The 22,623-nt window shown below is 43.6% G+C and overlaps 1 protein-coding gene across 2 annotated transcripts in view; it reads right to left on the bottom strand.

The window, feature by feature from the left end:
* Positions 1-5,590: 5,590 nt before the first annotated feature.
* Positions 5,591-22,623, bottom strand: part of CNKSR3 (CNKSR family member 3) — a 101,896-nt gene continuing 84,863 nt past the window's right edge. For both annotated transcript variants that reach the window (XM_033234986.1, XM_033234987.1), the window contains exons 8-13: positions 19,837-19,905; positions 19,430-19,576; positions 14,256-14,380; positions 10,623-10,831; positions 10,039-10,128; positions 5,591-6,443 (exon numbers count right to left, since the gene is read on the bottom strand). In XM_033234986.1, the coding sequence (XP_033090877.1) occupies positions 6,145-6,443; positions 10,039-10,128; positions 10,623-10,831; positions 14,256-14,380; positions 19,430-19,576; positions 19,837-19,905 (939 nt within the window). In that variant the 3' untranslated portion in view covers positions 5,591-6,144. The remainder of the gene's footprint in view (positions 6,444-10,038; positions 10,129-10,622; positions 10,832-14,255; positions 14,381-19,429; positions 19,577-19,836; positions 19,906-22,623) is intronic.

Raw genomic sequence — 22,623 nt, 5'->3', positions numbered from 1 at the left:
TCAGCACACTTCTGGCAATAATTCTGGCCCCAGATAAATAGAAACTCTAAGGTGAAACTTAGCAATTGTGAAATTTCCAAATAATTAAAAGGTAAATTTTACAGTAAAAAGATTTTTTCTAATTCCATATGGCCATAGGCGATAAAATATATATGTAAGTTCCCTTAGGTATTACCAAATGTGTGTTGAGGTCCTCAGCTAGGGTTGAGGGACCCTAACTAGGGTTAATACATCATGCAAAGTTTTCCACGTATTGGAAGAAACATCAGAAGTCAGCTTTTGTGTGCTCCTTAAGCCAGTTTTAAAATAGATTTTAAAATACTCACCTTCCAGCTGATTAGCATGAAAGGTTTGAAAAAATACAAAAGCAGAGTGCTATGGATTGAATGTTTATGTCCTCCCAAAATTCCTATGTTGAAACCCTAATCTCCAACGCAATGGTATTAGGAGGCGGGGCTAGTACTATCAGCGGGCCTTTGGGAGGTGAGTAGGTCCTGAGAGTGGAGCCCTCATGAATATTAGTGCCTTTACAAGAAGGGAAAGGAGAGCTTGCTTGCTTCCTTTCTCTCTCTGCCATGTGAGGATGCAATGGGAAGACAGCTATCTGCAAACCAGGATAAGGGTGCTCACCAGGAACTCACCTTGATCTTGGACTTCCCAGCCTCCAGAATAGTGAGAAGTTTCATTTAAGCTACCCAGAGTGTGGTATTTTGTTATTGCCGCCTGAGCTGATTAAGACACAGAGTAACTTACAAAATCAATAACATCAAGTATCATTGGCCAAACCAATGAGCGGCCATACCAAAAGTAGTTTACTTTTAAGATGTCCATCTTCCACAGAATCTCCAAGGAAGTAGCTTGCAGTAGTCTCATCCCCACAGAAATGACGCAGTGATTTTATGAACAAGGGTAGGAGCAAAACGTGAACTAATGGTCTACAAAACTAATCTCATCTACAGTAGGAGAAAACAAGTCAGGCCTACTTCTCCATACCATTCATGCCTATGGTAGCAAAAAGGCAGCATGAGTCTCACGTTTTGCTGGTGACATTCAAGTGTCAGACACATTTACTTACTCGAGCTCTTTGGGGGATGAAAAGTTTTGTGTTAATACCTCAGGGTTTGCTGCAATACTAACAACCTAAAAGTGAATGTTGACAGTCTTCCAGGGAAAAAATTGAAAAAAGAAAGCCCACAAAATAGATTCGACAATTTCAGGTTTGGTGTGGAAACAACTGAGAGAGAAGTAGAGATAGGAAATGGATAAATATATAGACTGAAACACTACTTAAGGAGGATACAGGATTTCTTTAAAAATACTCCTTCTGAAAGAGATGGTACCCCCCAACCCACCCCGTCAACAAGAGGCAGTTTTGGAAATGTGAGCACGTTAGGGGTGCCACTGATGGGCGGCCACTACTGAGATTTAAGGTGTTGGAGCATGTGTACTCCACAAGCCCTGCAGCCTACAGCCCTCACAGCAAAGAACTGACCCCATCAACACAACTTTCAGCTGCCCCACCAAATATTCATATAGATGGAAACTCAGTTTACCGTAACAAATCTATGATCTCATTTCTTTATATACATAAACACACAGAGAATTTTCAGCCCAGTTTTAATATGCTTTGAATTTTTCAAGAATGCAATGAGAAGATTCTATAAATGGAAGGAAGCCTGTACAGCCAAGTGATTACGAGCAAGGAAGCCAGAGCCAGGCTGCTTTCCTTTTAATCCCAGCTCTACCATTATTAGCAGATAACCAGGATAACCAGCAATAACCTGGATAATTCCCTCATATGTAAAATGGGACTAACAGCAGTACTCACCTCATAAATGTATTAGAAAGGTATTAGAACTATGCCAGGCATACCACAAGCACTGTATGAGTGAAGCCATTACAGACTTGGTATGCCTAGAACTTTATCAAGAATTGGCCACATTTTAGAAAATCATACTGCTGACATCAACCCCGTTCCTGGTATTGAACTGCCAATGCAGCAGGTCTGAATTGATAACTACCACATTCATGGTGATTTTTCATATATTTATATTTATACACACACACACGAAGTATGTGCCCTGCTTAGTAATGTAATTACATCTTGTAATATAACCATGCTAGAGCATTTACATATGAAAATAATTACTTCATTATAAAATATTTTATCTGTTTCAGTTAGAACATCACCGATGTGTATGTTTTAGAGGCTGATTATATTACCTGCTAGTTTCATTTCAGAATAGTAAATGGAGCGATGTTTTTATGAGTGAAGGTAAGCTTTATCATCCATGATTTTCATTTGAAGATTGAAAAGTGATGCTATAAAATATTATAATAGGGGTAAGGTGTTAAGTTGTGTCTGGTAGAGTTTTAAAAATCACTCTTTTAAAGTATCCTGTCAAGGAGTTCAAGATCAGCCTGGCCAACACGGTGAAACTCCATCTCTACTAAAAATACAAAAATTAGCCAGGTGTGGTGGCGCATGAGCCTGTAATCCCACCTACTCGGGAGGCTGAGGTGGGAGAATTGCGTGAACCTGGGAGGCAGAGGCTGCAGTGAGTCGAGCTTGTACCACTGCACTCCAGCCTGGGCGACAGAGTGAGACTCCGTCTCAGAAAAAAAAAAATTTTTTTAAAGAAATAAAAATAAAGAATCCTGTCAAAAAGCATCATCAAGCAACTTCACATGTCAACACATGTCCACAATTAAACCTGGATTACTACTGAGGCAAGCAGTTTCCATTAATTTCTAAGAAATCTTATTTATATATGTACATACGTAGAGGTTTACAAAGGTTTGTTTTTTTTGTTTGTTTGTTTTGTTTTAGGCAGCAATATATTTTTCAAACACAATTCAGGAGAAAACCTCAAATAAAAAGAAAGCCAAAGCTGTGGAGGGTGACTGAAGGTAGAGGAGCCAGAAACTTCTCTGGCGGGTCCTGGGACTCCAGGGAACAAAGGCTGAAAAGCACCGATCTGGTTGGCCACTGCCTATAATGAAGACTGCCTGCCGAACGTTCGTTTAAAGGATGGCTATTCAACTCACAAGTGGCATTTTCCCCACAGAAAAAGAGCTCACCAGCCAGCTAAGGCTTCCAAAGCGATTGAACTCAGTTATGCAGCAGAACTACAGCTCGGAGTTCTCCCCACAATCTGGGGAGTAAGAGGAGATGTTGCCACCCACTTCCTCGGCATAAAGCCAGCTCAAGACAAGAGTAAAACAGGCAGGGCTGGCTCACCCCTCCTTAGCACCAGCGCCCTACATGAGATCTCCCCATCCCATACCCCACCCTCCTAGTGTGCTGAACACCCTGCGGTCACACAGTGCAAGGCTCTTCCTTCCGTCTGCCAAACACCCTTGGGTCTCTATGAAATACCAGACATTTTTTTCTTTCTTTTTTTTTTTTTGACGTGGAGTCTCCTTCTGTCACCCAGGCTGGAGTGCATTGGCCTGATCTCGGCTCACAATCTCTGCCTCCAGGGTTCAAGTGATTCTCCTGTCTCAGCCTCCCAAATAGCTAGGACTACAGCTGCCCACCACCACACCCAGTTAATTTTTAGTAGAGATGAGTTTTCACCATGTTGGCCAGGCTGGTCTTGAACTTCTGACCCCAGGTGATACACTCACCTTGGCCTCCAAAAGTGCTGGAATTACAGGCATCAGCCACTGCGCCAGGCTGAAATACTAGATCTTCATGGCAGTTCTCTCTTTTTTTTTTTTTTGAGAAGGAGTCTCGCTCTGACGCCCAGGCTGGAGTGCAGTGGCCGGATCTCAGCTCACTGCAAGCTCTGCCTCCCGGGTTTACGCCATTCTCCTGCCTCAGCCTCCCGAGTAGCTGGGACTACAGGTGCCCGCCACCTCGCCCGGCTAGTTTTTTGTATTTTTTAGTAGAGACGGGGTTTCACCGTGTTCGCCAGGATGGTCTCGATCTCCTGACCTCGTGATCCGCCCGTCTCGGCCTCCCAAAGTGCTGGGATTACAGGCTTGAGCCACCGCGCCTGGCCGGCAGTTCTCTTAGAGGTGGAGAGGAAAACCGCCTGACTGAGCCGGGCGTGGTGGCTCATGCCTGTAATCCCAGCACTTTGGGAGGCTAAGGCCGGCAGATCACTTGAGGTCGGGAGTTCGAGACCAGCCTGGCCAACATGGTGAAACCCGATCTCCACTAAAAATACAAAAATTAGCCAGGCATGGTGGCAGGCACCTATAATCCCAGCTACATGGGAGGCTGAGGCAGGAGAATCACTTGAACCTGGAAGGTGGAGGTTGCAGTGAGCTGAGATTGTGCCACTGCACTCAAGCCTGGGCGACAGATTGAGACTCCATCTCAAAAAAAAAAAAAAAAATCCTGACTGAATTCAGTCACAGTAATAATACATGAGTGGTTGCTAGTTCCTTTAACCACACCAGAGGCATTTTAAAGGGAAGACGTTTCCTAACTCCAGTGATTTTCATGGGCTGAATTCCAGGCAGTTCAGCAAACTCAACAATTCGGTGGTGTGAGAAAGGGCATTTTGGAGTAGGGGATTTCAGCTCTGCCTAGGAAGATACCTCAGAAAATTCCCCTCGTGCAATTTCACTTTGCACATGCTTCTCCCGTTCTTCCATTTCTAATCCATAAAATCCCAAAATGCTTGGGAGGGTTTATTTTGATTTTTTTTTAACAATAGTGCCCTGCTGGTAACAGCCACAGTCACTTGCTAATCTGAAGATACCTTGCACTTTCTCTTTCACTAGCTTCGTGTATGACGCAAAACAGAAATATTTCAATTACAGGTGACTAAGAGTAAGAAAAATATACAACTATATTTAAAATACTTAAATTAACAAGATAGTACTTTTCCATTCTAACAAAATATCATACATTCAGTTTAAACAAGAGTTAATATCCAGACACACGTTTTCAAAATACCTGATGCTAGTTGAAAATTAGTGACCATGAGGCTTTCCAAGATATTTCTAATTAGCAAACTGCGTACAATTTTGAAGAACTGTACACACTGTGCTGGAAGACAGACACTGAACAGGTCAAAATGCAAACTGATGTATCTTTCATCAACCTAAATCTTGTTGCTTCACTTTTCTAAATGATACTTTGGCTGTCAGCGAATCTTATCGCTTCTTTTCCTTAAAGACAATAATATATAACAACAACACCCCACACAAATAACCATAAACTTCTTTGTGTGAAATAAGCCCTATCAAAATGTGTTCATGTGTTTCTGTACCAACTGATCTATACTGAGACTGTCATGAAAAAGGTCTCAAATAAGTGTAACAGGCCTACACTTAAACCTCTGCCTCAAAGGAGGAATCGGATACTTGCCACGTTATTGCAAAGTCAAAGCTGCTACACTTACAAATATGGTATATAGTTTAGAAAAATCAAATCAAGGCCGGGCGCGGTGGCTCAAGCCTGTAATCCCAGCACTTTGGGAGGCCGAGACGGGTGGATCACGAGGTCAGGAGATCGAGACCATCCTGGCGAACACGGTGAAACCCCATCTCTACTAAAAAAATACAAAAAACTAGCCGGGCGAGGTGGCAGGCGCCTGTAGTCCCAGCTACTCGGGAGACTGAGGCAGGAGAATGGCATAAACCTGGGAGGCGGAGCTTGCAATGAGCTGAGATCCGGCCACTGCACCCCAGCCTGGGCGACAGAGCCAGACTCTGTCTCAAAAAAAAAGAAAAATCAAATCAAAAATGTTTTCTCACTGGCTTTTTCAGATAAAGAAGTTGGACCACAAACCAACACATCTGTGTGAAAATAGCCACCAATTTTAGTCCCCCCAGCCCCTCAAAGAGGAACAATGCCACCAGTCCCTCACAATGACCATAATATCTCTGGCCAGGACTGCGATTTCTAATGTGTGTCTCCACATTTTGTCTTTGGGGAAGCAAGACAAACAGGCTCTACTCATTTTCCTCCTTTTGTCTCCACAAGCCAGCACCTAAGATCCTCTGAATTTGTTCCCATCCAATCCTGCAAACTTCCAAGAAGGGCAGTACATAACTTTTCAAAAAAAAAAAGAAATTACATAAGGTCACTACATAATACTGAGGCTGAAACGGGAAGAGGCTGTCCACTGTAAAAGCAAGGCACTTGGGGCAGGAGCCAGGCAGGTGGCCTGAGCAGGGTCCCTCTCAGTGAGTCAACAGTTTCAGGCGCGTAAACCAGCTGACCAGGAGGGACGGTTCTGTGGACGAGGACTTCGTAGCTGAGGAGCCCGATTTCTTTTTGGTCCCATCCTCCTGGAACGGAATCGTGGCGCTGCTGTGGAGATCTGAGTTGACGTAGCACCTGCTTCCTCGGATGTAGTCCGCACCCCGGACCAGATGCCGCTCGGTCGTGGGTCGGGAGAACCGGTATGGGTGAGAGGAGCTCTCTTCGATGATCGGGGGAATCCGTTCGTTACTGAAATACCGGCAAAGGGCATCCTCCCCTGTTGACAGATAAAGTCCATTAAAATCACAATCCCGGTGGGGCGCGGTGGCTCAAGCCTCTAATCTCAGCACTTTGGGAGGTCGAGGCAGGTGGATCACGAGGTCAAGAGATCAAGACCATCCTTGCCAACATGGTGAACCCCCATCTCTACTAAAAATACAAAAATTAGCCGGTGTGGTGGTGGGCGCCTGTAGTCCCAGCTATTCAAAGAATCATTTGAACCCAGGAGGCAGAGGTTGCAGTGAGTCGAGATCGCGCCACTGCACTCCAGCCTGGTGATAGAGCAAGACTGTCTCAAAATAAAGAAATAAAAGTCACAATCCCCTGCACAGTGCTCTTTGGAGGGCCCTCAGCCTGCCCAGACTTCTGCCACCACCCTGAATGTGGGCACCATACCCTGCTCTCCTCCCTGGATTGGCCACAAGGCCCCACATGTAGCTGAGCCCACCAATGGGTGCTCTGGAAGCAGAAATGGGAAAGATCCCTCACACTTCAGGCTGCTTTAGCACCTGAGAGGTAACACACGGGGCTCCTTTAATGGATGGGGATCAGAGACTGTAGTGCCCTGCGATGGCTGAACAAGAACTGTTTATGCATTGTTTAATGCAGGACATTAAAGTCAGGCATTCAGGGACATTCCTGAACAAGGAAAAGAGTGACCCTGCCCGAACTGCCAGCAGACCCCCTGGGATGGGGATGGGATGTTAAGAAACTTCATACAAAGTTAAAATACGGGACACTTTGGTAACATGTAGCATCCTTGTGAAGCAGAAATTCTACACCCCAAAATATGCAAAGATCTACGGGCATGGATGCTTACTGAAACATTTATTTTTATGCTTATTTTTATTTTTTGAAACAGGGTCTCATGCTGTCATTCAGGCTGGAGTGCAGTGGTGCCATCTCAGTTAGTTGCAGCCTCCATCTCCCAGGCTCAAGTGATCCTCCCACCTCAGCCTCCCAAGTAGCTGGGACTACAGGTGCACACAACCACACCCAGCTGGTCTCAAAAATCCTAAGCTCAAGCGATCTGTCTGCCTCAGCATCCCAAAATGTTGGGATTATAGGCATGAGCCACCACACCTAGCCTACTGAAACATTTAGAATTTGAAAAAAACAAACAAAAATAACCTAAATTTCTAAGAGTGGCATGTCGAATAAATAGGCGCTAGAGCCATAAGATGGCATACTAATACGGCTATATTCTTTTAAAATATGTCTAGATAATATTCATTTTTACATAGTATTATTGAGTATTTACTTCTCCACTTTTTTTTTTTTTTTTTTTTTTTTGAGATGGAGTCTCGCTCTGTTGCCCAGGTCTTGAATGCAATGGTGTGGTCTGGGCTCACTGCAACCTCCGCCTCCCAGGTTCAAGTGATTCTCCTGCCTCAGCCTCCCAAACAGCTGAGATTACAGGCGCCCGCCACCACACCTGGCTAATTTTTGTATTTTTAGTACAGATGGGGTTTCAACATGTTGGCCAGGTTGGTCTCGAATTGCTGACCTCGTGATCCACCTGCCTCGGCCTCCCAAAGTGTTGGGATTACAGGTGTGAGTCACTGTGCCCGGCCAACTTCTCCCATTTTGCACTTTTTTCTAAGTATATAAATGTGAATACAGGAACAACTGGAAATCACACGAAACATTCACAGTGATTATTTCTTAGGCTGGAGAAACAGATTCCAGCTGAGTTTTATTTTCTCATGCCTTCCACGTTTTTCAATGTACTTGCTTTGCTTTTGTAATGAAAGGGGAACAGTCACATCTAAAACGTGCCCATTTTTTAAAAGCCACATGTTGTGTAAGTCTATTTATATGAAATGTCCAGAATAGGCAAATCCACAAAGTAGATGAATGCCTGTCAGGGGCTGAAGGAGGATGGAATTGGGAGTGACTGCTAAAAGGCGCAAGGTTTCTTTTTGGGGTGACAAAAATGTTCTGGAATAGTGGCAGCTGGTGCACAACTCCGTGAATATACTAAAACCCACCTGATTGTATATTTTAAAAGGCTGAACTTCATGCAATGAGTTATATCCCAATAAAACTGTTATTTTTCAAGTGGCTGTGTATAGATGGATACCTTTATTCCAAAACAATCATGCAAGAAAAATATGGAAGGAGGTGTGGAGGGAACAAGTATTTTTCCACTTCCCAATTTCACACCCCCTAACCCCGACACTTCATCTTTCCATGTATAAAATAAATAAAAGGCTCAACCCAGACTCAGAAAAAAGGTAAGGAAGATGTTAACGTGTCTAAATCTAAACAAAGGACAGCCCTGCCACCTGCTGACTGCTCCACAGATACTCACACGTTAACTAAGGGGATCTTGAATGGTACCCAGGCATCTCTCCCTTTTTCACTTTAGCGTAATAGAGGTGATATGCGTACTTAGGTGACAAACTTTACCAAGTCCCTAGAAAGGGTGAGGGGTCAATCAATCCCTTTGGAAGGTTAGGCCTCCAGAATTTTTTCTTCTTCCTTTTACTATCTAAAGCCTATTGTACTTAACTTTTCAACTGCCCTTTGTTTCAACAACTGCAAAAACAATGTTATAGTGTTCTGCCAATGATGATAATCAAATGCAATCTGGCAATAAAATGAGAATGTTTTAAAACATTCCACTCAAGACTAGTGTAATAACCAGTGACTTTGATTACAGGGTGAATTAAACACAAATTTCTTTTCAAATAGTAATTACCTTCTAACACAAGAAGGATTTGGAAGAAAAAAAAATCCATGTTTGTTCATCAGAAATCAAACAAACTCCAAAAATAAAAGTAACAAAATTTAGAATAAGATTGTTTAATGAAAACTGGGCATGGTGGCACAGGTCTATAACACCAGCTATACAGGAAGCTGAAGTGGGAAGATCACTTGAACCCAGGAGTTCAAGGCCAGCTTGGACAACATAGTAAGACTCCATCTCAATTTTTAAAAATAAATTTTAAAAAAGATTGTCTAACGAATAATTTATTTCTATTTATTAAAAAATTAGACCACTGACTGGGTATGGTAGCACATGCCTGTAATTCCAGCACTTTGGGAGGCTGAGGCAGGAAGACCACTTATGGTTAGGAGTTTGAGACCAGCCTGGACAACATATTGAGACCCTGTCTCTATCAAAAAAAAAAAAAAAAAATAGCTAGAAGTGGCAGTGTGGACCTGTAGTCCCTGCTACTCGGGAGGCTGAGGCAGGAGGATTGCTTGAGTCCAGGAGCTCAAGGCTACAGTGAGGTATGATCATACCACTGCACTCCAGCCTGTGCAACAGAGCAAGACCCTGTCTCTAAAAAATAAACGAAAACATAAAAATTAGACCATTAAAGTCTACAGCCTTTTTACAGCACTCAATGCTAATTAGGATATTTACAATCACTAACTAGGATGACGTAATTTTGCCATTCTAGAAATAAGTAGGATCTTAAAGATCTTCCGCAGTCCTGATTTTATAGATGAGAAAATGGGGCTCAGAGAGGCCAACTATTCAGTCTACTTATTATAACACATTTACAAACAGAGGTGAAACCAGGGCCTGGGTCTGTTCACTCCCCATTTGCTGCTCCTTGGTTTGCTTGACTTAAACATACCTTTCCTGCCATGACCTCGAGGTCTGGCAAAAGGGTCCACAATCCCCATCCAGTTCCCATCAGCAGGCATGGACAAAGGCCGTGGCTTGCCTTCAGAGGGACGAGAGAGAAGGTGACAAGTTTGATGAGTTCTGGAACTTTAGTGAATCCTTGCCTTTATTTATAACTTAGACCTCACAATATCACACCCACTTAGACAGAAGCAATAACACATTTTAAAATAAGAAAAGTATTTTAAAGCACTGTATTTCCATAGCAGGCAATTAAGATAGAGGCACATTAAACTTGAGCCTGTGAGTCTACAGAGCAAAGCAACTCCAAAGCTAAAACCCAGGCACTGAAAGTTAAAACTGTAACATGATCTCACCCAGTTGGGCTTTGATGCCAGGCAGAGTAATGACTCAACAAGGATCCGCTTGAGAGAAATGAATAAAGGTCTCATACTTAGAATTTCATTGAGGTTTATGTTTTCCTCAGATTACTCTTAAAGTCTGCCAAATTCATCCAACAGTTCCAACTAAGGCAGGGGGCGGGGAGGAGAAGTCAAGGCCGACGGCAGAACAAGACAAACACTCGAAACTTACCATAAGATGGTGTTTTCTCTCTCATTTTTGTGGGCAGAATGTTGGTTTCCACCGAATAACCAGGCAACTGATCCGAGTCGGCAATGGTAAATCTTCGTCTCCGGCTTTCCTGGTCCAAGAAGGAATTCGGGGACTCTGAACCCTTAGGACCAGGCAGTGGTTGTTTGCACTTACTGGACCCTCCATAAACAAAACTGCCATTCTCATCCCTGGAAGATAATATGGGCAATACTTAAGTTGTTTACAAAGATGTTCTCATACTGAAGAATTCCAGCAGTCCTGCTACCTCCACACACAGAAGATAACTTAAATTCTCCTTTTCCACTGGGGGAAAAGCCTTCCTTTTGTCAACCCCAGTTGCCACTCAAATACATACAGATCCTATTACACAAGAGCCAAATACCACGATGTGATGAAATATAAGAATAAATGCAGGCCAGACATGGTAGCTCCTGCCTATAATCCCAGCACTTAGGGAGGCCGAGGCAGGTGGATCACCTGAAGTCAGGAGTTCAAGACCAGCCTGACAAGCAAGGTGAAACTCCATCTCTACTAAAAATACAAAAATTAGCAGGGCGTGGTGGCAGGCACCTGTAGTCCCAGCTACTCGGGAGGCTGAGACAGGAGAATTGCTTGAACCCAGGAGGCAGAGGTTATGGGTAATGGAGCGCCATCCTGGGCAATGGAGTGAAACTCCATCTCAAAAAAAGAAAGAAAAAAAAAGAGTAAATGCAGGATTTTTAAAATAGATATATCTAAACAAATATACCTTTAAAAAGGCAGCTCTAGTTTTCCTGTGCTTCCGTGTGTAGCTGAATATCCTATTTACTACAGCAATCACACGTTAAGGTATGCTCTAGCAAACCATGTTTTTCATGCCAAAAGTTGTATCTTTGCCAAAATCCAGCAAAAAAGACTCTTGATATATAATGAAGTTACTATATTTGAAAACCATGTCAAAAGATACAAAGGAACCTTTCTTTTTTTTTTTTTTGAGACGGAGTCTTGCTCTGCCACCCAGGCTGGACTGTAGTGGCATGATCTCGGCTCACTGCAAGCTCTGCCTTCCGGGTTCACACCATTCTCCTGCCTCAGCCTCCCGAGTAGCTGGGACTACAGGCGCCCGCCACCACGCCCGGCTAATTTTTTTGTATTTTTTAGTGGAGATGGGGTTTCACCGTGTTAGCCAGGATGGTCTCAATCTCCTGACCTCATGATCTGCCCGCCTCAGCCTCCTAAAGTGCTGGGATTACAGGCGTGAGCCACCGCGCCCGGCCAAAGGAACCATAGTAAGCAATGGAGAGTGATTCTTTTCTGAACCAAATACTACAAAACCAGCAAAAGTTGGATCACCGATTCCATCCTAATTCTACCTACCTGTCAGTTTAAAGTGTAGGATTGAGTCCAAGTTACCAGCTGATTAGATTTTTTTGCACTTGGTAAATTCCATTAGGCAAATCAGGACAAAAACTGCTAGACAAAATACAGAATCAACTGAGTCCCAAAGCAATCTACTAATCAGCCATGCCTGTGTGTGGTATTCCCAGGTGGGATGGCACCCACCTACCCCTCCCACCCACAAATATATCTCCTTCTATACCTTTAAACCTGGCAGATAACTCCCCATTCACAAAGTTTCCATGACTCATGACTGGTTTCTTGGTAATCCATTCACATTTTTCATTCCTCAGAAAATCCTTCATGGGTGGTGTGTTTGTGCACTCTCAAAAGCGTCCTCCCAAGCAGTTTAATCCAGTTCTCTTTCTAGCCCCAGGTTCCTTTATCTCTTACTATGTACACACCACTCCTTTTCTTGTCACTACTCCAGCAACCCAGACAAGAACACTCTGGATTAAGGGAGGGCATCCACCTCCAGTTTCTGATAAAACAATCCACACATTAGTCATCGTGGAATGCTGTGCTCTCTATATGCGGAGGCAAAGACTACCTGTAACTTTAAACACACTTAAGATCCCGCGAACCAGAATGCCCCGATCACCTGAGGTACATTCGTACATGCTGTAATAAGTTCTGAGTAAACCAAGACTCAAGGAAACAGAAAATATCTCTGCACCCAAAACAGAAGAAATACAATGAAGCAAATACCTCAGCTTCAAATGAAAACCAGTAAACAACAAATTCTGATATAAAGTAAAATGTCACTGTAATAAAATCCAGCCTGAACTTTGTTTTATGAAATATTATAGCCTAATCATATATTTCTCAATATATGCTTGAATTGTTGAATAAGACCCTGGTAGTTCTATAGGGTCAAGGACCAAGTCTGTTTTGTGTCAGATGGTAACCCAGACCCAATACTCAGGAAAGATATGCTGAATAAATGAGACAGATTGTCTAGTTTTATCAACATATATAAATATGTGAGTTGATTAAAATAAGCCTAGATCACACCTAAATCATCCTGTACACTCTATATACCACCCTCATTATACCATACAGTATTTAAGTTAGCCATGAAGAAAGCAACTATCTTTTAAGAATTTGTGGTACACACACACACACACATACACACACAAATATGAAATGTTCATACCTACAGTCACGTGGGTTTGCGTTTTCTTGTTTTTGAGACTAGGTCTCACCGTGTTGTCCAGGCTGGAGTGCAGTGGCATGCAGGGTGTACTGCAGCCTCAACCTCCTGGGCTCAAGTGATCCTACCACCTCAACCTCCTAAGGAGCTAAGACCACAGGTGCACACAACCACACCCAGCTAATTTTTAAAATTTTTTGTAGAGATGGGGCCTTACTATATTCCCCAGGCTGGTCTTGAACTTCTGGGCTCAAGCAATCCTCCTGAACCGGCCTTCCAAAGTGTGGCAATATCGGTGTGAGCCACCATACCTGGCCACATAGGTTTTTTTCAAGTTCTATGAAGAATACATCTTTCTCAGCAAAATCAAGCTGCAACTCTCATTAATCTCACAGAAATACTTATTATCTATCCCCTCGAGATGAATTTACCATGGAGTTAATGAAACTTAACCTGCAGGGCCTCCAACAGACCCTTCCAAGGTCCCAGGAGAGCATGTTTTCATTCATTTTTCAAAAGGTATTGCTATATCCTTTTCTTTGTTTCTTTTTTGAGACAGGGTCTCGCTCTGTCACCCAGCCTGGAGTGCAATGGCACAAACTCTGCTCACTGCAACCTCCACCTCCTGGGCTCAAACAATTTTTCTGCCTCAGCCTCCTGAGCTAGGACTACAGGCATCTGCCACCACACTCGGTTAATTTTTGTATTTTTTTGTAGAGATGAGGTTTCACCATGTTACCCAGGCTGGTCTTGAACTCCTGAGCTCAAGTGATCTGTTTGCCTCAGCCACCCAAAGTGCTGGGATTACAGGTGTGAGCCACCACACCTGGCCAGTATTGCCATATTCTTTTCTCAAAAGGGCCCTCCCCACCAAACTGTATAGCTTCAAGCCCCACAGAACCTAGATCTGTCCCTATACTCCTATAAAGTAAGGCTGATCATACCTTTAATGGTAGTTCAAGATTCATCCCTGTCATACTGTGGCTCAGCAACTTCCTCTCTCAAGATCCTCTTTTCACACCACCATTTACAAACACCACCAACAGGAGACGAGCCTACCATGACAACGGACAGCAACATACCGGGGAGAGTAGGGAACAGCTGGCGGAGGAGGAATATAAAGATCCAGGATGGCTGACTTCTCCTTCTTCAGCGAGGTATCCATAGTGCTTTCAGGGGACTGGGTTGTCGTAGGTGGAGGTGAGGTCTGAAACAGGAGTAACACAGCAATGCAAAGAGTGGAGATCAATTCAGAGATGATTCTTGGTGTTCATTTCCCCTTCCCCAAACCAACACCAACCCCGTGTCTGAACAGGGACTGAGGTCATTCATGTGTTTACAGATATTTGCAATATTTAACTTACATTCTTCTTTGAAACCCTTAGAATTAGCTGAGGGATTTGAAAGACGATGTATAGTGGCAAGAAGCAGAGGCTTAGCAGCCAGGTGCCAGGGTTATGATTCTAGCTCTGAGGAAATCACTTAAACATCTGTGGCCTCCCTTTCCTCCTCTGTAAAGGAGTGATACTGATAATATCTCTTGCATAGAGCTGCAGTGAGAATTAGATGAGTTCGTTCATGAAAATTATTAGCAAGGTCGGGTATGGTGGTTCACGCCTGTTATCCCAGCACTTTCGGAGGCCATGGTGGATGGATTGCTTGAGCTCAGGACTTCGAGACCACCCTGGGCAACGTGGCAAAACCCCATCCCTACAAAAAAAATATAAAAATTAGCCTGGTGTGGTGACATACGCCTGTAGTTGCAGCTACTTGAGATAATGAAATGGGAGGGCTGCTTGAGCCCAGGAGGGAGAAGCTGCAGTGAGCCACGAGTGTACCACTGCACTCCAGCCTGGGTAACAGAGCAAGACTCTGTCTCAAAAAAAAAAAAAAAAGAAAGAAAAGAAAAGAAAGAAGGAAGGAAGGAAGGAAGGGAGGGAGGGAGGAGGGAGGGAGGGAGGGAGGGAAAGAAAGAAAGAAAGAAACAAAGAAAGAAACAAAGAAAGGAAAGAAAAGAAAAAGAAATCAAATCAGCAGCTGCGCTACTATTGACTAGAAGTATTGCTTGGAACTCTGGATGTGACCCTGGCTAGACTTACTAGCTGCTTCTTTGTTTGTTTTGTTTTGTTTTCAAATGGAGTCTCGCTCTGTCTCCCAGGCTGGAGCGCAGTGGCGCGATCTCGGCTCACTGCAACCTGTGCCTCCTGGGTTCAAGTGATTCTCCTACCTCAGCCTCCCAAGTAGCTGGGATTACAGGTGTGCACCACCACACCCAGCTAATTTTTGTATTTTTAGTAGAGACAGGGTTTTGCCATGTTGGCCAGGTTGGTCTCAAACTTCTGACCACAGGTGATCCGCCCACCTGGGCCTCGCAAAGTGCTGGGATTACAGGTGTGAGCCACCACGCTCAGCCCTTATTAGCTGTTTATTGTTGAGCAAGTCACACAATATCTCTGTGCCCCATCTATAAAATGAGAATAAATAGGGACAAGAATAGTATCAACATAGGGTGCCTGTGAGAATTAAGATCACACATGTAAACAGCTTAGGACACTGCTTTCCCATAGTAAATACACAACCTTATACCATTTGTTTTAGTACTATATATACATATATGCATTCATATATGTATATAATCTTAATTTCAAATCCACATGGCTGAATTTGAACTATGATCTTGGTCTCAAAGGGCATGGTTTTTAATATCTCAGGTGAGACCTTCAATCTTACCTTTCTACAGTCTAACAATGACAACAATGATTTTTCTGGTTGGTAAAGAACAGCAAGGAAATCTTGGAGTCAAGGCAGGGAAATATTTGGTGATGGCCAGTGAGACTGTGCTAAGCCCTGGGCAGACATAAAAAACTACCCTGGCATGTGGGCGCACACCTGTAATAATCCCAGCACTCTGGGAGGCTGAGGCAGGTGGATCACTTGAGCTCGAGAATTCAAGATCAGCCTGGAGAAAATAATGAAGCCCTATCTCTACTAAAAAAAAAAAAAAAAAAAGCTACCCTTCAACACTGGTTGTGATGGAAGAGCTCCCTGAAGTGAAACTGTGACCTGATTCTAAGGATTCAAAGGACTGACTAGCCAGTGTGATGGAGCTAGACATGGCCACCAGGAGGTTCACAGAGGACAGCTCATTTTCAGGAGAGATAGCAAGTCACAGGGGCAGGGACTGAGCTTTCAGTCTTCCAGAGTAGAACCCCATATTTTAAACCTTGGTCATTAATGCATAATCTATCAATTCTATTCAATTTGTAATTGATTGACATCTCAACATGTCAATCTTGGACCATATCTGAAAACAGGAGGCCAGGATCCAGATTCTACAAATCTTAGAAGCAAAAGTAAACTAGAACATTTCCACAAAATTGATACTCACTGAAAATACATACATTGATAATTACTTCTATATCAGTAACTCTCATTTACCAGGAGTGTGGCATCAAAACAGAGTGGTGAATGCCTTTTCTATGACAGGTCAACAGAAATGATGTTGAAAAACTTAAGAGCTCTCTTCTGGGAAGGGTGGGTGTCCAGGCACAAAGAATAATGAAGAATGGAACACAGAGAAACCCCCAGGGCTGGGGGCTAACTCTACAGAGTATTTGTCTACCAGAGCTTATATTCTGAAAATATCCTGGGCACATCACAAGAACACTTGGTAGCTAAGCTATAAAATGGTGTCTGCATTTTGATGGTAATTATCTCCCTGGGTCACAGGCAAAATTAGGTGTCTCTCTATCTCTCACCAGCACCTCTTCCCCAAACTGCACAGTTAGTGGGACTTGGCAGGAAAGTAGGCAAAACCAGAGAACATTGCAGAGTGTCCCTTCTTAAGTGAACTTCCAGGGACCAACACTAGCCTGTACTTAAAAATTATTTTCACTCATGTTCTGAACAGATCCACGTGAATTTTCCTCTATTGCCTCAAACTCAATTATGCTCAAAATACCCAACATCTCTTCCTTCCAAATGGCCTCTTTTTTGATTTTCCAATTTTTGTCACCACCCAGGTTCCCCGTCACATTGGGCACTTGCTTCTCCCTGGCCTTGCTGGCCTTTCTCACCCTCACCCCAAAACATTTTCTAATAGTCAACACTATTAAAGAGCAGAGCATGGCTTAGAAAGATTACATACCTTGACTAAGGGTCCCACAACAGCTAGTAGGTGGCAGAGCTGGGACCTGAACTCAAGTGGTTCAACTCAGAGGCCACATTCGTAACCACCAGGCTGTGCTGCTTCCTGAGCCTTTCTGATGTGCTTCCCAGTGGCCTCTAGCATTCTTAGTCTTTCACTAAATCACCCGTCACCAGCCTTGCCCAGGACCACATTGCCCTGTATCTACCCTTATACAGCAGCCTCCCTTCTGGTGGTTCTTAGGTTTAGATGTTGTTATGTGCTGAACTGTGTCCCCTAAAATTCCTATGTTCAAATTCTCACCCCCAGTACCCAGAAAGTGACAGCATTTGGAGAGAGGGTCTTTAAAGAGGTGGTTAAGTTAAAATGGAGGTCATCAGGGTGGGCTCAATCTGACATGACTGCTGTCCCATAAGATTAAGACACAGACACATATGGAGGGAAGACCACACGAGGACAGAGGAAGAAGACCACCATGTGCATGCCAAGGAGAGGGTCCTCAGAATGAAGCCAACTCCACTGACACCTTGACTTTGAACTTCTACCACCTTGTACGGCGGCCCTAGCAGAGTAATAGAGGTATTAATGTCAAAGCAGCTGTCAACCTGTCACCTGTGGGAGAAAGCCCATGCTCCTCAGCCTGACACTCCATACCTGCCATTATAGTCTCAGGCAACCAGTCCAACTTTATCTCCCAGCCTCAGCTCCAGAGAGTCTGAGCTACTCATTCCTTCTGGTAGAAGCTCTGGAGCCCACCTAGAGTCTCACTGCCACCACTACCACCCCCTGCTGCTGGGGGTGCCAGCCGCTAAGACTCACGGCTGCCCGTTCTTGGAAGAATGGCCCTCAGCTGACAGAGCTGCCTCGCCCAAGCAGGGCCACCAGAGCCTGGAGCTGTGTGGCTCCACCAGGATGCTTCGTCCTGCATAGTAGGTCAAGGCTACGCTGCCCCGAGAGGTATCCTTGCTGCTTCCCCGTCATCATTCTGCCTTCCTCTCTCCCTTACCAGTTTTATTTGGAGCACATACCCTCAAAAATTGCTCTCACAAGGATGTGCATCTCAGACTCTGCTCTAGGAAACCTTCTCTAAGCCACTGCCCTTCTCTGATGGTGGTCTATCTATGTTTTGTGAGTGAGTGTGTTTAAACAAAAGCATTCATCTCCTCTATGATACACGCTCCCATCTGCCAATGCAAATCCCACCTACCCTCCCAGGCTCCCACCTCACAGTCCATACCTCTCTCTCCTTCAGAACCCAACATTTATCTCATGCAACAATGAGCAGGCAGAGCAGTGTGATACTGCTCCCCATGGGGTGGGCTGCACTCACCGCCCCCAACCCTGCCTTGGTAAGGTGCTGCTGAAGACTCAACCCCATGTGGTCTCTCCAGCATTCGTGTTCAAACTGTATACAGTTATGTAGGTATGTGTTTGAAATGAGAGAGAAGGACTAAAGGAGCTTTCTGCAGTGATGGAAATGTCTGTATCCACCTATCTGATATGGGAGTTACTAGCCATATGTGAATATTCTGCACCTGAAATGTAGGCAGCGATCCTGCAGAGATTAACTTTTAATGTCATATTATTATTATTATTATTTTTGAGAACGTAGTCTTGTTCTGTCACCCAGGCTGGAGTGCAGTGGCATGATCTCGGCTCACTGTAAACTCTGCCTCCCGGGTTCATGCCACTCTCCTGCCTCAGCCTCCTGAGCAGCTGAGACTACAGGTGCCCGCCACCATGTCCGGCTAATTTTTTGTATTTTTAGTACAGACGGGGTTTCACCGTGTTAACTAGGATGGTCTCGATCTCCTGACCTCATGTTCTGCCTATCTCAGCCTCCCAAAGTGCTGGGATTACAGGCGTGAGCCACCGCGCCTGGCCTCATTCTTTAAATAGTCATATATGGTTACTGGCTACTATACTGTTCCATGTAGATCTAGAATTTATATTTTCACATAGGCAGGATTATAGGATAATTACATACAAACTCCTGAAACCAATCAATCACCTTCAAATTTCAATCTCTTTTTGTTTGGCGACTAATGAGATACTCGACATTGTTCAGGTGCTGATGCTAGATGGAGGCTTACAGTCAATCCCAGATACCTGTACAAGAGGTGGCTTCCACCGTAGGTTTTTCAGGGGAGCAGGAGTAAAGTTGAAAGACCCAGTGGGGCGCTTCTTAAGCAGTAACACAACTCCTGTGGGATTCTCTCTCAATTTCTTCACCAGATTTTTCAGCTGCCATCCCACCTTCAAATAAAGAAAATGGAGAGGGAGGACTTGCTCATAAATAATGAAAAACTGAACCTATGAATTTATCTTGAGGCAATCTGAGTTGTGAGCAAATACATAGAAACAAAATAGGCAGGCACAAGTATGTTCATGTTAGCACAACCTAAAATAATGAAAACTGGGATATAAGCGGCAAATTTTAAAACTTTAAACAAAATGGTTTTAGATTTAATTAAAAGTTCTAAGGAAGAAAATTGAGTCTCAATAAACAAACTCACCACAGTTTGCTGATTAACTTGAATGACTTCATCACCAGCATGAATCTTCTGAGATCTGTCTGCAGGAGACTGTACAGAAACAAAATAACCTGCCTTAATTATTTTAAACCTTCTATTTCTTTGTGCTTTTATTTCTTCCTGCTTTTATTTCTTCTTTCTTCCGTAGACAATTAGCAACTAAAATAACATTTTCTCAGGAAAAATAAACAATGCACTTTATTCCCCTGAGACTACACAGTCTATAGGACCTTCCCCATGAATCCTGTGTTACCCATTTTATTAGTGTCTGTTATAACTGATAATTTGTCTGCTAGAATAGCCAGGTTCATCTAATCTACCCGGAAGAGACTGGACATACTGTCTTTTGTTGTTTTGCTTTTAAGACAAAGTATCACTCTATCACCCAGGCTGGAGGGCAATGGTGGATCTCAGCTCACCGCAACTTCTGCTTCCCAGGTTCAAGCAGATATCCCAACCTCAGCCTCTCAAGTAGCTGGGATTACAGACACTGCCACCACGCCCAGCTAATTTTTTTAGTAGAGATGACGTTTCACCATGTTGGCCAGGCTGGTCTCAGACTCCCAACCTCAGGTGATCTGCTGGCCTCGGCCTCCCAAAGTGCTGGGATTATAGGCGTGAGCCACTGGGCCCAGCCTGGACATACTGTCAAAATGATTAGCTGATAGAAGCTATTGGCTCACTAAAAAATTCTTACACATATCCTTATCAAAATTAATCCCATAAAAGCTGACCAACTGTTCAACACGGAAAATCATCTTTGTAACTCTGTCATCTCGTTTCCTTATTAAAACTAAATGTTCTTATTCTACTTTTCCATATTATTGCAATGCTGCTAAAATAGAAAGTTGGTGGGAACAGAAATTGCTTTAAAGAAAATGAATTTAGTTTTCTTTTCATTTTCAGATTACATTCAAAAATGAGTTTTCAGTGTCGAAACAAAACCCAGACTTTTTTTCCTTCAAATAATGCCTGGTTATTAATTTACCATCGCTGCAACAAAAATATATATAAAGGGATATAATCCATTTGTCAAATATTTTGCTCAAGGTGTTCTCATTCATATAAGCTACCTAGAACTCCTATGTTGAAGGTATCTCACATATGACTAAGAGAAGAAGAAAGGACAAACCTTGGATTTCAAATTCTAATCAAACCTTATCTAGAACAGAGTATTTAATTTTCTAACTTACATCACTGGCTGAATCTTCAAACAATTTCCAACTATCCAAAAAATAGCACTTTTGAACACGAGGAGAGGGATAGCAATGAGACCCAAGACACACTGGCTGAAGTTTCTCTAAATTGTTGTGACAGGCTCAATGGGAAATTAACAAGCAGCCCTAAACTGTAGAAACATTCCCTTTGATTTTATCTAGGTCCCATACAAGGCCCTCGTAACTGTGACAGTTATTTGTGAAAACATTTAACCTCCTATCGTACCTGGCAGTGCTCACTTGAGAGACCAACCCATGTTCATCTCAAGTTTCTGGTTTTTTGTCTGTTTTTTTTTGAGACTAACTCATGCTCAGTCACCCAGGCTGGAGTACAGTGGTACAACCTCGGCCCACAGTAACCTCTGCCTCTGAGGCTCAGCCATTCTCCTGCCTCAACCTCCTGAGTAGTTGGGATTATAGGCACCTGCCACTACGCCCAGCTAATTTTTGTATTTTTAGTAGAGACGGGGTTTCACCACATTGGCCAAGCTGATCTTGAACTACTGACCTCAGTTGATCCGCCCGCCTCGGCCTCCCAAAGTGCTGAGATTACAGGCGTGAGCCACCCGTGCCTGGCCCATCTCACGTTTCTCACATCACTTAAAAAAATGAATTTATCTATGCTCCTTTTTGTCCCGTGTGTCAGATGCTGAATCCACAGTTACAGGCCTACTTTAGTAATTCTGATCCTAATCGGTCCAGTCCAGTTAATCTTCCTGGGCAAGGGATTCATTTAAGATAAGCTTCACTTTACAAAAGATAGCCCCAAGGCCAGGAAGTCCTTGTCTCTACATGTGCAATCTTAAAAAACATGCTCTGATGTCCTGAACTGACTTCCCTTCCTAAGGATCCTTTCGCATTCATTTCTCAAATGTCCAATCAAGCGATTAAGAGTTGTGTTTGGCGGAACACTGGTAAAGAGAGAGTTCGGTACCAAAATTCTGCCCAGGGCAGTAGCTCTTGCCTAGCTTCACCATGAGGAGGATAACTGAAAAATGATGCTTGTGTTGGTTTCCTGCACAGAAGGGTCATGACCTAGAGAATAATGCACCCATTCTTCAGAGGCTAATCTAACTCCCACTTGATCTGAGGAATGGAGGATACAAGTATGGATGAGGTTGTGTCAAGACTCTTGTCAAGGTCTAAAATAACATCAAAAAAAGAATTAAGATAGAGAAACATCAGACACTGCTGGGTCTGACTTTGGAATGATCCTGGCCTCTCAGGTAACTTACCTTCAAAGAAAGGGACTGAAGGCCTTGCTTGCTTGCTTCAGCCTCAAGTCCAAGATTGAAGAATATGAACTTAATTCACTTGTGAAAACAATGGGTGATTTTCATCCACTGCTACCTACCATACTAGGCTTCCATTAAAACAGTCTGACAGTGAAGTCATAGCAACCTTAAGTGATAGCCAAAAACTGACCTGGAGCTGGCACTTTCTACTGCCATTCAAGTATATAATACCCAACATTAAGAATAAAATATCCAGGGGCCAGGCACGGGGGCTCACGACTGTAACCCCAGCACTTTGGGAGGCCGAGGCGGGAGGT

The sequence above is a fragment of the Trachypithecus francoisi genome, unplaced genomic scaffold, assembly GCF_009764315.1.
Source record: "Trachypithecus francoisi isolate TF-2019V2 unplaced genomic scaffold, Tfra_2.0 Lachesis_group15, whole genome shotgun sequence".
NCBI lineage: Eukaryota > Metazoa > Chordata > Mammalia > Primates > Cercopithecidae > Trachypithecus > Trachypithecus francoisi.
The sequence above is the reverse complement of the archived record's forward strand: the minus strand, read 5'-3'. Positions and strand labels throughout refer to the sequence as shown.